Source organism: Agelaius tricolor, unplaced genomic scaffold (genome assembly GCF_023055355.1).
Source record: "Agelaius tricolor isolate 1412-34295 unplaced genomic scaffold, bAgeTri1.0.p SCAF_20, whole genome shotgun sequence".
NCBI classification, from domain to species: Eukaryota; Metazoa; Chordata; class Aves; order Passeriformes; family Icteridae; genus Agelaius; species Agelaius tricolor.
This window is the reverse complement of record NW_027269280.1, coordinates 7,955,303-7,973,191: the sequence shown is the minus strand read 5'-3', so window position 1 is coordinate 7,973,191 and position 17,889 is coordinate 7,955,303. Positions and strand designations below refer to the sequence as shown.

Below are 17,889 nucleotides of genomic sequence, written 5' to 3'. Positions count from 1 at the left end.
GCACCCAAGGACAGTGTTGAAGGCAATAGATACTGGGCAGATTTCAGAAGCAGTGCAGAGTGCTGACAGCACAACTGCAAGAACATTTTGCTTAAATACAGACAAGAGGCATAAAAATCCAATTGAAGACTCAGTACACATACCATCTAAAGGACATTTCACCTCAAAGTATGTACTGAAACCTAAACCATAAGGCTATTTTAGAATGTAATTTAAATGTTGCAAACCCTACCTCCAGACACAGGTTTTATCTGTCATATTTATATAGCAACTTCATCCTCAAGTTTCCTTAAACATTTCACAATCATATATTTGCACTACTGTGAAATTATGATCACTGCCAGGGTGGCTTCCATAATGATATGCACAGGATATCCCTCAGCAATTAAAAAAACCCTGTGCAGTTTAATTTGAGAGAGCATTATGGTACAATCCTGTTCTCCCTGAATGCATTCAAGGACCTTACCCACACTATACACTTTGACAGGAAAACCAAATTCTGTATATAAACCAGCTCCAAATAGTTTCCAGGAATGGTCCAGCCTGTGCACTGGATAAGGCAGAAAAGCTGATAAAAACTTGGCATATGATTAATTAAGACTATTGCCACACATATTCACAAGCAGGATGAACTGGAAGAGCTTAACAATACTTAGATTTTTTTGATCTTTGCAGTCTCAATAGACTCATTGTAGCTGATTTGTGTATATGTTTGTGACCTATGTATGTGCTATATGTTGCAAGATGTTTGCTCTGTCTGCACTGAGCTGACCTCAGTGTGATTCAGGAAAACCAAAGTTAGAAGCACAAACTCCTTATTTAGTAAAGGGAGAAAAACAAGTGCCTCCAGGAAAGAGCTGATTTCACAGACCTAGGATGATGACCTAAGGTGGATGTTGTGAAAACCTCCCAACAGCAGCAAGCTTTTCTTATTTGTTCTAAATATATATGTTTTTCCTCTCTGCAGTACCAAAGGTCTGCTAAATTCACACAAATTTAATTGACACAAGGAACAGATGGCTGGAGGCCAGCACTGGAGCATGTCTGGTTGTGTAAAACTGCACACACTTCCAGGGTGCACATGAAGAAGTTTTGTGTGTGAAAGGTGGATGAATAGGAATTCATCTGGAAAAAAAGGAAACATAATGGATATCATACAGAAAGTTTATAATGAGCAATTGAGCCTGGGTCCTCAGGACTGAGTGACACTGGTCACACATGTGGCCAAAAAACCCACGCTGATAAGAATAGCTGCAGTCAGCCTGCTTTAGCCAGGAGCCAGTTTGAGAACATATGGCAAAACAAATGATTCAATGCAATCTGCTTGTTCTGCTGCTTCCCCTAAATATTGCTGTACTCACATCCTCTGCTTTTTGCCTTATTACAGTGTTACTATTTCATAGCATGGAAAACACCTGTAGGGATAACAGAGACCTACAGAGTTACTAACACGATACACTGCTGTGGAGATTCTCATGCTGTTTGCATAGAGCAGCCTGAGATGTTTACACATATCTTGCTTCTTACTCATGTGAGAGAAAGGAAGAGAAGGGAAAGCTAGAAGACTTATGCTGTTTGCTCCTTTTTCTTCCTTGCACACAAAAATGGATGCATTCTCTGGTACATCTGGATTTCACATCAGGCACCCCAACTCCTACCCAGCACCACTGCCTTTATGCTTTGTGAGGCTCACAAGAAACAGACGTTTTACCATTTAAACCCCTATTTTACCATTAAACCTCTATAAACCATTTCAACATCCTTTAACTTTTTAAAATACCAACTTCCAGGCCTATAATATCCTGAGACAAAAATCTCAGTAAACCATCAAAGCTTTGAAAACCTTTTTCCTTTTATAGCTGTGGCTGTACAAATAAATAAGCAAACACACTGCCCAAGCAGTGACGTCTGAGACATCACTGTAGCCACAACTCATTCATCTATCAGAAGTCTTGCCATGTTTATTAAGAGCCACTGACTTCCCCCAGAATCAGACTGCATAGACTATAAAAATCTCCAGTCTGTTGTTCTTTAAAATCAACTTCTCTTAATGGCAAAGTGCTTGAAAACTAGAACTTTAAGAATTGGAACTACAGGAAGTAAAAACATATTCTAAGGTTTTCATTTAGGTTTGTTCTATAAAGCTTAGGCTTTAGAAACAAATCTAACCATTTCTGGGGATCTTAACTACATGGACTCAGACTGACAGACTGCTCCTGGTTTCAGTGAGGTTCTTTGCCTGGTTCTGTCAGTAAACTGTTGTGTAACCTTGGATTATTCCCTTTTCACCGTGCTCTGCCTTCTCTTTGCTGTCTTCCTTCCTGGTCATTTTTTGGGTCATTAATCCTGACCCTTTGCAGTTCTAGACAGGTACCTTGGCATATTGTAGGTAATCCACTAAAATGATGGGACTACTCACAGAGAACACTTACACATGCACTGTAAATATATATAGTTAATTCATTTATATATATACACACATTTCCACTGCCAGCTCCAATTCTGGTTGTTATCTACAGAAATTCATCTTATGGGGCACGTTACCATGTCACAGTGCAGCTCCAAGTTGAGGTCTCCTTTATTAGTGTGAAGTCGCACATATCCCTTCTTCTTCACGTACTGGTATCTCACAACATCTTCTTCAATAGCAGCTACACCAAAGCAAAAGACAGTAATTAGCTCTCTGTGAGCTTGCTCATTGATCCTTAGAAATCATCAGTAAACAATTCATAGAACCTACTGTCTGACCTCTTTTCCTGTGGTACTGGGTCCTGAGGGATCCTACTCTGCAATTCATCTATGATACCTTGCATTAATCTCTGTGCAAAACACTTTCCATTATAGTAAACCACCAACTCTTTGAGAACCAACCAAAAAATGTATATTTTAAATCCCAGAAGCATTCAGTATTACAAACTATAATTTTCAACCAATGCCTACCAACCACAAACATTACTTTGAACCCAAATTGCTTCTTGTCAATCCTGGAAGCCAAGCAGGTCAACCACAAACTGCTGACATACAGAGACCTACCCAGTTCTGAAAACAACTGAAGCTGTTACTGGGACATTACTGGTAAGGATCAATCTATGATGTTTCCATTCCCATTTTGTCAAAATGTCCAGTTAGTCAGATATTTTCTGTACTCAGTCACCTTCAAATCACTGTAATTTACCAAGTAAAGGAACTGAATTTGGTAAACATAGTTTTAGCAATGCATTCAATCTTTGCTTAAGTATTTGCCATCTAAATTTTAGTTGCTCAACTTTCTCAACTGGAAATACTAATGACTCGGCTGTTTAATCAATATCCAAACCAAATAAATCTTATACATTTGTGTTTAGGCTGGAGAATAAAAAGAAAACTTTATTGTATTAAACTGTATTTTTGTGTGAAAAGTAGTAAACTAAAAGTTACCATCACAAAATTTGCTGCTGTTCTCACTAATACTGGGGTAGGCCAAAAAGGTGGGCAAGGTTTTGTACGATATCTGAGGAGAGATTCTATTTCATTCCTAACTTAGAAAAGGGGATATATCAATTTGCCATCCCTGGCCATAGAAAATGTCTCATTAATTTTGGTTCAAAAGAAGTAACTGTCATTCAAAGCCAAAGCTTGATCATAATTGCTCAAGTATTTTCAGAACAACCTCACTGGAAAGTAAGGATATATCTGGTCAGGGAATACATTTCCATGGCATCAGCACTGACCAATTACCAATGCATTCTTTCAGTCCTCATAAATGTACATGTGCTAAGGAGCACACTGAAATTCAGAAATAAATAAATGGTTTGCAGGTAGGTAGTTCTGGTACCTGCTTCGTGGGTAGTTTCAGGCACCATTGCAGTGGAGGTGAAGGAAGCACTTACAGCTCCAGTGGAATAGTGAGCCTGTTTGCAGAGGAAAAAGCAAGAGAAAAAAACATTAGATCTTAGAATTTATCTACCAAAGATACTATATAAGCATCAGAGACACACAAATGCCATCCTTCTGAAGGCAGACTTTCTGCTCTAGCTCTTACTGAAGGAAACAAATACCCAGTGCAGTGATAATTCTCCATCTGTTGCCCACATTTGCTCTGATGAATCTCTAGTTAAGGCTGCTCATGCACTGAGCCAAAGGGGCTTAATGCTTCCAGTGCAGTTTAATACATCACTCTGCAGAGATTCTATTATCACCATTTATTTGTATGTCCATGGGTACAGACAGGCAAGAGTACTTCTGCCAAGACATCTGTAGAAGTCTCCAGTGCTGCTGAGAGGAAGGAAAATCCAGTGAATCAGAGAGATATTGCAGGGGAGAGCAAACCAGCCCCTCCAACAGCTGGCCCTGCTGTGTGCAGAGGTACCATCCCATGGTTCCCAAGGTCTATTTTGAGCTCTGTAATTCTGCAGAAGAGAAATGTTAATGTCACACATGGATTTTGTAGTAAATTACAAAGATCTAATAAACCCAAAGACATGTTTAGCAGTTCCAGGGAAATGCCTGTAAAGAGTCCAGCCAGGTCATTGCTCATTCCCTAAGGTTTCACTGCATTCTAAACAAGTTTGCAGCTATGCCCACCTATGTCATTAGCTGACAATCCAACTCCCCAACATGTGTAGAGCTCATCCTTATATCTGCCCTCTTTTTTCTTCTCCTTACTTTTTTTTTTTAACACTACAATGTCCCAAAAAAGAGAGCATTTGTGATCCTGCTCCTTGGTCACATACACTCCCTAATCTGGCTCTAAGCCCTCTCATTAAAAGCTGTATGCTGCACTCCTCTTAGTTTTCATGTAAGTGTAATCAAAGCAAGTAGGCACACACATCCCAGAATTATTAAAGGACAGAAGAATACTCTCTCTTGCCCATTTGAAACAGCCTTTGATGTAGGAAATCTAGATGCAGATGGATTGTTCCTCTTGACAACCATGAACATGCACCTGGAAGAACATCCTTTAAAATATTCCACCAAACCCTGCATTCCAGTGGAAAAAGAAAATGGAGGAGCAGCTGTGGATGATTTATAATATTTGTCCACACCAGAAATTATTCACTTGCACTCCCCTTAAGGTGTGCTCTCTCTGGCAATAAATGCAGGAAGCAATGATAAACAAACTCAAAGTGAGAGATTATAACCTGGGAAAAAGTTTCTGCCAACACATACATAACCACATCATAAGGATTCTTCCTTCTCATTGTGATTCAGGTCTCAAATGTTTAGGTTCATTTGCAATGATTTAACAAATAGAAACTCACTGACACATACTATGCATGTCTAAGGAATCCTGATATGATTCTCATTTTCTCATCTATGACAAATTTCTGTGTGAGAGGAAACAGAAGGAGCAGTGTTTGTTTATACTGCAATACGGCCTCTAAGAAGAAAAACAACTATTACCATTCTTGAAGAACTCAATCAGTACCAAACTACAAATTAAGTCAACTTACTGCATTCAGCTTATCCACTTTCTTCTTTTCAGGAGCCTTCATAGTAGCTGCTAAAATATCATCACCTTTGAATTCCTTATAAAGCTCCAGTAAAGTCTCTCGGGTCTCTGTATTTGTATTTTTCAAATAGTAAGATGGATCTAATTTTGCTTTTTCTTCATCTAGGTAAGACAAAGTAAAATCACTGAGAATTAAAAGAAACATTGTATTTTGTTCTCCTTCAGTTTATTACATAACTAATTACACAAAAATTTTCCAGCTATTAATGCTACTTTTTCTTAAATAAAAAGGTCTAGCAACTATATATATATATATATATATATATATATATATATATATTTCTCCAGACACAGTGACAAATAGCAATGCATAACACTATTGACAGTGTAACCCAAAATAAAGCACAATAAATGCCAATATGATGTACAAGAAAAAAAAATCAAGCCAACTATCATGAAAATTTATTTAAAATCACTAGAAATCATCTAAGTCCATTCAAGTCTTGTAAAATTTTTATAGAACAATAAAGACAAAATACAGTTGGGTACAATATAAACTTCTGTCCTTCATCTCCTCACTGAGTGGCCAGGCCTGTGATATAAAAATCCCAGGATCAGATATTTAATGTGACAGTAGGGGAAGAAGGTTGCTGGACTGGACTGTGGAATTTGATTTAGTTAATATTTTAATTTAATATTTAATTTTTACAAGTTTCACTTGTCCTCTGTCTTGGTATGCTTATTATTTGCTGGATATTAGATATTCTGGGATATATCTGAGATAATACTCACTTATTCTGATTGGGTAAGTAGAAAGAGATGCTTGCTTGCACAACAGTAGGTTAAAAAAACCCAAAACCCAGATATGAGCATAAGCTAACCACTGAGAGATGTCCTTCCAGAAAACTGAGACAATTCCACAGAATCATATTCAGATTTTCCATGTTGGTGTTTTCTCAGCCTACCTTCAATTCATCCTTACCTGGATCAATTACTTTTATGTTGTTCTTAACATGAAAGAAGTTTGAGACATTGAACTTATCCAGGTTTGTTGGATCCTGAAAATAAAAATAATTTAAAAAACTAATATCAGAAACCTTGGTAGGCACATAATCCAAGCAATAGACGAGACCAAAGGGCAGACACCATAATAAATAAACAGGGAGACAGAATAACTTCCATACTCCCAAACCACAGAAAGATGAAAAAAATATAAAGCAATCAAGCCCAACCAACATCAGCAACGAGTCAGTTCACAGCAGACTCCTTAGGGAGCTGGAATTCAGTTCCAAACATAATATTACACATATATCACCTACAGAAGTTACTACCAGAACTCAGCTGAGTCTCCCCTATCCTAGAGAAGCAAGAACAATGCAATCCCCTGGTTCTTTCCTTTGTTCTGAGCTTTGGTCTAAGATCTGTGCAAAAGCACATCAGCTATCTCCTGCTATTTATAATCCTAGGCCTGATTTGCACATGCTCTGTGAACTTTTGCAATGCATCTCAAAATACAAATAAAGCCTCAGAGCAAGTCTCTGCAGTAAGAACTGTGCTGACAGTTGTTTTTTTTTTTTTCTAGAGCTTACAGAACTATGTTTTAAAATGATGAAAAAAAAGAAAAAAGCTGCTATGAAAATTCAATTTAGTGACCACTGGAGGAAAATAGCGAAAACACACAGTCCATTAACTGTGATCCTTTATGCTATCTCTAGGCAACTTTCTGCAGAACTCTGACCTTTTGTCAGAGAGAGTGGGACAAGGAATGCCTACTGGTGATCTAGGTTACTTCAAACTATTATTAAACAGTCTTTAATCCTTTCCTTACAATGACTTCAAGGCTTTCTCCTCAAGCTCCTCTGCAGCACAGAAAGGTCAAAACATCAGCCCAGGACACTCAGTACCTAATGGAAAGTCTATCTTAAAGAAAACAGTTCAAACTTTAAAATACCAAACTAACAAAATAATATGCAATAGTTTCTAGTTCAGGATAAAAATAATGCAACATATTATGCAAAAAACTATGACCTAACATGAATACTATTAAATATATTATCCTAAAAATGTAACAAAGCTTCTCATACCACCATGGTTTATAAAAAGTTTGACAATTTAATCTCTGCCCTAAGTATTGCTTAATACAAGCAGAGGCTGCTAGCTCCATAATTTATAAAACTTTCTAATTATGCCTTTCATTCATCCCTGAAATGGTATGCTTCTACCAGAGAGTGCATTTTTAGTTTTATTGCTGGCAGTAAAACCAAAACACATTTATGAAATCAAGCTGTGTGATTCTGCACTTTAATGGGACCTCCTGGCTTTCTGCTGTCCCCTTTCCTAATCACCAGATAACAATTTTCTATTGTTTCCTGTCCCACTGTACTCCTCCAATAGATCTTCACTGAGACAAAAAAACTGCCCCAAAATATTACCTCTTTAGGATTTTGCTTTAGAAACAGACAATCTTTGAACAAAACTACTAAAAACCAGAAAATTGGGATCTGTTTTTTAGCCCTTTTTGTTTCCTCTGACACCAGCACTCAGGTGTATTTACTATTTACTACCTTACATACATATTTATATATGTGAATAGAGATGATTTTGGGCCCTGCTTTCTGACAGTCAACAAGATGCACAGTCTGGAGAAAGAACTTTGTGTGTTTTCACAAGACGTTTTCACTCTGAAATACTCTGCAGCAATCATGAGCTGCAGCTTTCCAAGACTGCAGTCATTGCTCTGCACATAAATGTACTACCTCAAAAGGTGAAGGAAGGAAGAACTGCTTACCCTTTCAGGAAAGGGAAAAAATATCTGTGTAAAAATATTAATAGAGATAATAGATTTATAGAAACCCCTGTCTGCAGTTCATGGCAAAGGGCAAAGCTGAAGGGCGAGACTGACTCCTGAAACCAATTTTTCATGGGCAGGAGGGAAGGCAGCAGTAAAAATGAAACAGAAAACACCTTCATGATGTTCCTCTAAATAAAGTGTCTTCATTTATTGACTTATTGATTGTTTAAAAATAAATAAAGGACATCACAACTGCCAGTGCCTTACAAAACCCAGGGCCTTGTGCTCAGGGTACCACAAATCAGATTAGTTCACACTGTTTAACAGCCACAGTCCATTCAAACATCTGTGTGGCTTAATCAGCCTAATCACAGGCATTGAGCAACTCCAGCAAAATGTTTACAGCCTCTTTCCTTGCAGGGGATTCCTCAGGGCTCTCCAATTCACCACCACCAGCCCCCTCTGTGGCAGTGGATCTATTATCAGGTGAAGGACAGCAGAGGCCACAGGGCAGCTCCCTCTCCTTACAGACCAGCTGTCCACCTGCCCTCTGGGACATCTGAACTCCAAACCCCAGAACTGTGACCCAGCTCCTCCTTCCATCACAGCCATGTGGGCCATCTCTTTCAATGGAAACCTTGACAAAGGTTTGGTTCACAGGGCTGTCCCTTGTATTCCTGATTCTGCAAAGCAAGAGTCTCACCACACTTTGAGAAGGGGGACGAACAACACTCCTACCCCAAGAGAGATTTCCCTCTGTCAGTGGAATAACCCCTCAAAAATAGCTCCTCAAATTGAAATTTGAGTGTCCTCTTGTACAGGATACCTAGGACATGTTTATTCCTCCCTCTAAAATACAGCATCTTGATATACTAAGAGAAGTTCAATTAGAATTAATTTGATTAGAATTAGTGTGAATCAGAATTAGCATATGGTGAAAGTACTGCAGTGAATACTAAGTCAAACACAAGGTACCAGTTGCTTTCACCTGCCCCCAGGAGGAGAAACACAAGTGACTTGTCCAACCTGTGCTGCAGAAGACACAAACCATTTCCTTACTGGTGGTACTGAGTGCTACAACATGAGATAAACATTTTTTAAAGGTAAGGCTATGAAAATTTTGTAAGTTTGTAAGTCTTTAGACATATCACTTCAGGAAGAAAACTGTCTAAACATTAATAATTAGCCTGCCAAGCTCCTCTCATTGCATCCATGACAGTTACTGGGCACAGAATCAGAGCAGTCCAAACAAGATGCCACAGAGATGGGCAGACAGACACACTCACATTGGCAAAGCCTCAAGCTCTAATGAGTTAATTGCCTCTCCTGGTCACAGAGAAAGGCTGGACTCATGGGGATGTTCACAGTCCTGTTAAGATTAAGGCCTGGAGCCCAAAGACTTAAAGAAATAAGTTCTGTGTAAGTGCACAGAAACCAGAAAGGAAGATGAACCATGGCCTACTTTTGTTTGTCTTAGCATGCTTAAAAATACCTACACAAAACACCATGGCTGGCAGTCTCAGGGTTTTTCATATTAAGATTACAAACCATAAACTTAAGTTTAGCAAATTACTAGCACAGATATAGACTTCAAAGGGTTGCTAACTATCATCAATATTAAAAATCTCATATATAGTGTTTTCCTGAAAGCTGAGCAATGAAAACAGGTAATCTCAAGTTTTATTCCACTTGTTTTTTTCCAGTTATTTTCTGTTTTTACCTACTTAGGGAAACAGCTTGAACTCTGTTATCTTATGTACCACATAGGAGCCCCCAAAAAGCAGGTTAAAACCAGCAGGTTTAGACTGTGTGATTTCTTTGAGTCCTGATTTCTCTCACCATTTGGTTGGCCATGCTGCATCCCTAATTATGCTCAGAACTGTCAGCCTCATATGCTGACCATGTCCCACTTCTTTACCCACTACTCTGTACCTCCATTGGTGCAGGATTCTCCCTCAGATACCTCACCCACAACCATGAGGAAATCTGCTCTGACCTTCTGGCACACAAAGAGCAAATGAGGAATAGCTGAGGAGTGAAATATCAATTAACAGTGTGCAGCTCAGCTACCTCCAGCTCTGCTCATTAGCTGTGCTTCCTGCCACAAATGTCAGTGGTGTTGAACAGCTTGTAGGGAGCCATGTCTTGTCCACAGCTGATTAGGTTCTATAGAAACAATAAAACTGACAGAAGGAAGCACATAACACTATGAGGCTTTTTGCCCTTTAACAGCAGCAAACCTGTTAGCATTTACCCAGACTTGGTGTTTTCTTCTCTTCCCCCCTCCATTTCTGCAGTGCAAAGATGCATTTGTTAGCCTGCATCTACCAGGGGAGGCTCTCTGCAGGCTGCCAGCAGAGCACTGTGCCTGCTACCCCTGGCACAGCAGGGCAGGGTCTTCATTGCAATTCCTCAGGCAAGGAGGAACCCCGTGTGTGCCTCTGTGTCACCTGCAGCACAGCCACTGAGCACAGCCACATTTCTCATTAAATCCCCTGCCAGCACAGAGCTCAGCTTTGAAGAGTTTCCAGAGCAGGAGTAATTTCTGCTGTATCCTCACAAACTGAAGTTTGTCTCTTGTTTGTGAACAGAGCCACAGTGGAGGATGACAAATGGACAGGGTGCTATCAAATGGGATGTGAAAGCTGGGCATTTCAGCACTCTTACTTTGCTCTCCTCAGGACCTCTCACACTTGCTGGGATGGGAAGTCCACCACTGTGTCCAGCAAAGCACTCCCTGACCCTGCTCCTCTCTCCAGCTTGAGCTGGAGCAGACACTTGCTTCAGCCTGCCTGGTCTCATAAGGGGGAACTCAGATGACAATGTGCTTGCCATTGAATTCCACATCATTACACAAAGAATACTTTGCATAATATAGGATTGAAACACACATGGAATTTACATTCGCACTAATTAATAATAATTTCTACCAGATTTTGTCATAAAGATTTGACAGTAGACATTGAGATCTAGCAGTAAATCCCCCAAAAATTTACTTGGAAGATAATCTCAAATTAGGTTAAACATTTAGAATGAATACTAGCTGAAAATCTGTAAAACATAGGACTGGAAGAATTACCTAGATCTGAATTGAGGTCTAATGCACTATTATTTCAAAAGCTATGCTCAATCCAATCTTGAAACCAACTGCAAAATGGTGAAACCAATTCAAATGGTGAAACCAATTCAAATGGTGAACAGCAAGGTAGCAGAATGGCAAGCAGAAAAGGGAGGTAAGAACACTGCAAACAAGTGTCAACAATATCAGTTTTTCCATTACAGACACCCTGTCCCTCAGATCTCCAAGTGCTTTACATCCTGCCTTACTCATTAAGAGCAACTAATTAATCTTACAGTACTCCAGTTGTCTGTCAGCTGGGAACACACTCATGACATTTCAAGGGATGCTGAGTTAGGTTGAGCTGATCATCATCAAGGAAAAGAATATAAGTGAGTTTAAAGTTGAGCAACATAGACAACATACAACAGCAAATCCCATTTAAAAGAGACATGAACCAGTACAGCTGGGAGAAAAATTATCTGAAATAATGATAAGGAGAGAGAAACTTGGAAAAATGTAAGACCTGCACAGCAGAAGATGGAAAACTTGAGTTTGTAGCAAGATCACAAAGCTAAGACAAGAAAATTTAAACTTTAGTGTAAAGAGCTACAGTCTAAAAACCCAGTCATACCAGGAGTGCTGTATCTAGTGAGGGTATCATATGGAACAATGTCATGTGCATTTCTGTCATCATCAGCAAAATCCTAAACTAGAATCCATGACATCTTCCACCTGAATAGCTCCATTCCAGTACTGCTAATGTATCTTGCACACCAGGATATGATATTACTCTTTCCCTCCTGCCCTGACTGGCTGGATAATATGGCCATATGCTGATGAAAAACTGCCATGCTCCACCCCAGGACATTTGCATTTCAACAAGGGAAAAAGTCATTTCTGTATATGGACTATGTGTAGGAAGCACTGCAGATTCCTTTACAAAGAGAAGCACATCATAGACCTAAGCCAGTATTATTAACAACTGAAGCTGTGATTCTGCTTTTTTTAGTTTCAAATTTAAAAAAAAGTTGTCCTTTTTAACAAGTAAATAACACATAAATAGCTGCTACTAAATTCAAAGCAACCAGATGAGATGGTGCTTAGCAGAAAAGATAACAGGGTGGATTATGACTTGTATTTGAATAATGTTTAGCACCAAGAACAGGAAAAGCCTATTATGCAATTCTGCCTCCTCTGAAAAGAGCAAATCTTTCTTGTTTTGTTTTTACTTATATATGTTAGGAGAGAGAAGCCAAGTTTGAGGCCAATTACTATTCTGGTAAAATCCAAGCAGACGTAGGATGGTCCTTTATGTATCAATAAGGAAAAATGTGATCATACAAATATTCTGTAAACATACATCATTCATATTTTCCACTTAGCACTTAGTTGTATTTCACTACCAAACACAGGTACCCCCTCTGTTTTCTAGGACATTCAGAGTCAGCCTCTGGAAATGCTATTTTCTATTGCTAAACACAGCTATTACAGACAGCCCTATTCAGCTGTTATTTGCAAAGCAAAGAATGTTTTTTATAGCAACTTCCTTTATATCTACTTTTTTGCCAAACAGCAGGGTCAGTGATACCAACTCAGTCTCAATTCCAGCTCTCTTGGATACCACAGCACTCAATTTACATGGTGGAATGAGAAAACAACAAAGTGATAAATTTCAACACAGAAATTTAAGAGAAGGAGGAATTGGGGTAGAGCTCTGAAACACAACAGATTGCAGTCATGAACTCTGGCTAAGAAACAGAGCCACAGGTGGTGGAGCTTGGCAGTGTGAAGCCTGAAGCCACCACGCCGCCTGCAGTGTTGTCAACAAGAGAGCTCAGAGAGGAGACATCGGTCTGGCTTTCAATAATTTATATGACGAAAACACTGTGAGAAAATAACAACTCATTTCTCTACCACATCTACTTAAGCAATTCTAAAACCCAGACTAGTCATGACACTTCAGGTTGAATCCTGGCCTCAACAAAGCAAGTCAGGGTAGGGCAGAATTTGAATAGGAGAAATCAAGCTCTACGTGCAAGTTTGAAGTGGGTGTTGTGCAGTGCAGTCAGTGGCTCTGACTTCTCCTTCAACAGCCTGAAGCCATTTCAGACTGTTAAAAATAATTCTGAAAAAAATATTTATAAACTGATCTGGTAAAAGGTCAAAATTTATCTGGTCAACAGCATTCAGATGGTCAAATTTCTTGCAGTCCAATCCCAAGATGGGGGCGTCTTTGCTATTTCTAAACTTATTTAAGAAGAGTATAGCACAAGACTGCACTACAGTATAGCACTGCACTGCAGAAGTTACCACAATCCACAAGGAACTGTTTACTTAAGAGGACCAAATCTACTCACACATTATGAATGCCACCCTAAATGGAGGTGGGAAAGGTGCAGGGCATGTGTGGCTGTGACCTTGGACTGCACAACTATCAGAATCTACTTAGTTTCATATTAGACATATTCTTCCAAGCAAGACAGAAACCAGCGTGTCAAAAATGAAGATGAAAAATACTGATAAAAACTCACATAGGGAATGACTAAATTTTTAGATGTTGCACTTTGAGATTTAGAGGACTAGAGCAGCTGTGAAAAATCAAAGCTAGGCAAGTAACAAGAACACACTCTTTATATATACATCCAATTCCAACCCTACAAAACATACCAAAATATTTTTTAGTGACTGTACATTTCAATTGTTTGTTCAAAATAACTTGGTTTTCCATACGGGTGCACAGACACATTTTTAGACACTTGTCTTTTTTTACTTTTCCAAATCCATTAGCAACCATGCAGTTACACAGAAATAACATTCTGTTGGGAGCTTTCAATCAGAAAAAAAGCTGTATTTTTTGCATCCATTGGAATAAAAACATTTTGCTTTGTTGCATTAGCTTGAACACGAACAAGCCCAAAGGAACAGAGGAAAAATATTTAAAAACATGCTGTCAAGCACTGGGGAGTAGGGAAGAAGGCTTACACTTTATTTAAATTTAGACATAAATGAAAAATATTCTTCTATTTGAATGAGACTGTATTGGTCTTGGCTAGTGGCAATTAAGTGTTCATGACATGCATACTAACTCATGATTTCAATAATAATGATGCAGGAATCTTTTTTCCTCTGTTTTGAAATTATGCAAGCTTCAAAGCACCTACTTTTAAACAAAAGTTTTAGATCCTTGGATACTAAACTTCAACTGTCAATAACTATATTTTACACTGTAAAATTCACAATGCTCTTTTAATTTAGGTTTTGATTTTCTTCAAATCAGCAAAGAACCAACATTGGTATCTACTAAGAAGCAAAACATTCCAAACAAGCAATTAGAGAAAGTCCTGCTGCTGCCTTACTCTAAATTTAGAGAAACATTCCATGGAAAATACTTTTCTGAACCTTTGACTCTTGTATACATCTTTGGAAGAGTAAGATGGACAACCCACTTCAGTCTTAATGTAACATGTCTAAAAGTTTAAATACTTTACATTCTAAACATTGTTTCTTTTGATACCACAGACCGTGCTACTACTCATCCAGATTGTGTCACGTGGAACCTTTGTGGCTCATCTGATAACAAAGAAAATACAGTGAAGTTTCTCTGTTCAGCTCCTCTAGTTTCCTGCTAGAACAGTGTACACAGCAGCATTTCACCCTCTGCAAAACAGAACCCTGTATGGGCCAAGGTGTAACAGAGAGAAAAGTTCACCTGCAGCGTGACGATGTCCTGCCGGGTGAAGGGCTCGTCTGTCAGGAGATCCCTGTAGCTCTTTGGTTTTATGTTCAGCTGCTCAACTGCCTAACAGCCAGGCAAAAGACACAGATATCAAAAATCTGATTCTTGTGTGTAAATATTACAAGTAAATAGGTGATATCAATAAACTGTTGAAGATCAAATAATAGAGAAAACAATTTCACGCTCATTCTCAACTGGCAGCTGCAATATTTTTAATGTGGGCTTTAACAAATGAGAAGCTTTTGTCTTTCATCCCTACAAAACTAGACAGTTTTGTGTGGTTTGCTGGGTTGTTTTTCAAAGAAGAACCTTGCAGTCTCCATTCCATAATTATGTCTATCATTCAAACCAAATTAATCATAAAAGTATTGCCAAAATTGAAAAAAAAATCTTGCTTTCAGTTTTCTAAGCTCTTACCTGCAGAAGACCCCTGAATCTATCTTATTTACCCAAATGTCCTCTGATGAAAGTGATCATGTCCCAATACCTCCAGAAGTCCATAAATTAATTCCATGCTTATAATAAACCAGTAACTGCTATGACTTCATGTGGTACCACATGGGGCACACACCCTCCTAGCACAGCCCACTCAGGAATCCCAGTATTGCAAACTGCAGCAAAGAGAGCAAGAGTTCTGCACTACTGCCCAGGCTTTAACAAAGACCACTCTTAAACCCCTCCTTGCCTGTTAACCCCAGCAGCCAAAGAATCCTGCTTGCAGAGAGAACAGAAAATACTTTCTATTTTAACCTGATCTAGACTGCTGTCACAGGTGGGGACAGCTCTACTACATCAGAGCAAGTTTTCAAAACCATGATAAATCCAGTCTTTTCCTTGATAGCAATGGTTTCAGCCTGTTCCTCCCTCAGTATCTGAATGTCCCACCAGAATTCAAAAAGATGTTCCAGTATTCAGACTTTTTACAACACTGGATATGGATTCATTAATTGAAGGATTTATTTGCTACTGAAAAAATAAATAAAACTCGCTTTTACAGTAAGGACTACGCAAAGAAGTCACGATTAAAATTCCACTTGGGTTTACATAAATGTTCACAAAACATGAATAAAAATGCAATTTGAGTGTCCATTAAGGCATTCTTTCTCCTGTTCCCCCAGCTCCAGCTAAAATGCTCTTTTTTATATGCTCTTTTTTTCACTGATATGAATAGAAATGAGGCAATTTGTGTTTTTGTGATGACACTGTATCAGAAAGAAGACAACAGAAAATTTGTCTCTTAATCCAACTGAGAAGCATATAAAAGCTACTCATTTTGAAACACAAGATTCAGTACATGCAGATTAACTTAAGAAAAGGTTTTAGAAATACTATTTAATTCATATTCTAAAATTGTTCCTATTTTGAAGGCTAAAGTTGGACAACAATTTATGAAGTCAGTCTATCTCCCATCCTTTAATTTCCCTGGCTGTAAAACAAGAACAAAATTTACTTGGTTTTCTAAAACATTCTGTGATTTTGACTGAAATGCATCAGGTGCAAAATATTAATAATGAAATGCAACAGAGAACCTACCTCATAGGCAAACACATTTCCAGTAGTCTTGATGGCCACAATATGGGAGTTATTGGTAAATACAGTAAACAGCACTGGACAGTGGTACTTGCCTGATAGAGGGGAAAAAAGCATACATTTCACATGAATATCTGCAACTGTTCTGAAATAGCTAATTTTTCTGATCTCTGTGGATGATATTTACATTAAATTTTAATATAAAGTGCAAGTTCAGTGGATATTCAATGGTGTTTTAATAACATTTTTATTCTCCAGTGACAGAAAAAGCGCTAGAAAAAGTAACAGTTAGGAGAGCTATAAAACAAGCAAGGAAAATGCAGTTTTGAAATTATTGCCAATTTCCTAACACAGAACTTTGTCCAACTTGCTTGATATTTATGAAATACCACAATACAATTGTTACTATTGGAATCAAGGATCTATTGATAATATTAACCTTGTAACATGTCCATTGCTCTGTATCACTCTTGTTCACAGGAATAAAAGTTTAGCTTACAGTCTACAGAAAAGTACACAACAGCTGTTGTGCTTGCAGCAGAGGAGAGCATTTTGTATTCAAATGTGGCAAGCAGAATGCCATTAAATCTGAACACGTTACTCAGTAAGGAACCCAGCTTCTGCTCTAATCAAGCTGTGAATTTTCCCAGGAGGGTCAGCATAAATATTAAGCAAGTCAACAGCAAGCAAACTGATGGGAGGCAATGTAGGAGGAAAAAGAAAAATGTCTGGATAATCTCAGCAGAAAGCAGTTAGAAGAAGATTATTAATACTTGATCAGTTTGCTAGACCTGGGGGTTTGGGTGAGATTTTTGAAATAAGTTGGGCCTATTTAGTTCTTTTCTTCCTAATTACCATTTGCAAATCAAAACCAGCAAGGAGGCCAGAACAGGCTGCTCTCAGCACCTGAGGGGACAGGGAAGGCAAACACCTGCAGAGACTGAGCCCTCGCTGTGCCACCAGAGGCAGCTCTGCCCCCTGCACAAGCAAAGCTGAGGACACTTCTGTTAATGCCACCAGGGCTGAAGGAAAGCCACTGCCACAAGGGACTGAAACTCGACAAGTTTAGAAAGGGATTTTTGCAAGTGCCCAACTGATGGAGACAGACACACACTGGTAAAATGTGAGGCCTCATTCCAGCTTTGTACAGAAGAACAAGTCACCCTCTTCTCAGTTCTAGGAAAAGCAAAACTGCTGAGGGCACACACATGTTGATCTGGACACAAAGTACTCAACTCATAAGTGATCACTACATGGGAGAAAGTGCAAGGCCCAAAGATCTTTTATATCACATTTATGTGTGAACAGAGAAGATCCTACAACCATTCCACGTTATGATT

The 17,889-nt window shown here is 38.7% G+C and overlaps 1 protein-coding gene across 1 annotated transcript in view; it reads right to left on the bottom strand.

Moving 5' to 3' along the window:
* Positions 1 to 17,889, bottom strand: part of PPIL2 (peptidylprolyl isomerase like 2) — a 68,350-nt gene that overhangs the window by 34,739 nt on the left and 15,722 nt on the right. The window contains exons 7-12 of the mRNA XM_071445421.1: positions 16,553 to 16,644; positions 14,993 to 15,082; positions 6,414 to 6,489; positions 5,433 to 5,593; positions 3,815 to 3,890; positions 2,545 to 2,651 (exon numbers count right to left, since the gene is read on the bottom strand). Of these exons, the coding sequence (XP_071301522.1) occupies positions 2,545 to 2,651; positions 3,815 to 3,890; positions 5,433 to 5,593; positions 6,414 to 6,489; positions 14,993 to 15,082; positions 16,553 to 16,644 (602 nt within the window). The remainder of the gene's footprint in view (positions 1 to 2,544; positions 2,652 to 3,814; positions 3,891 to 5,432; positions 5,594 to 6,413; positions 6,490 to 14,992; positions 15,083 to 16,552; positions 16,645 to 17,889) is intronic.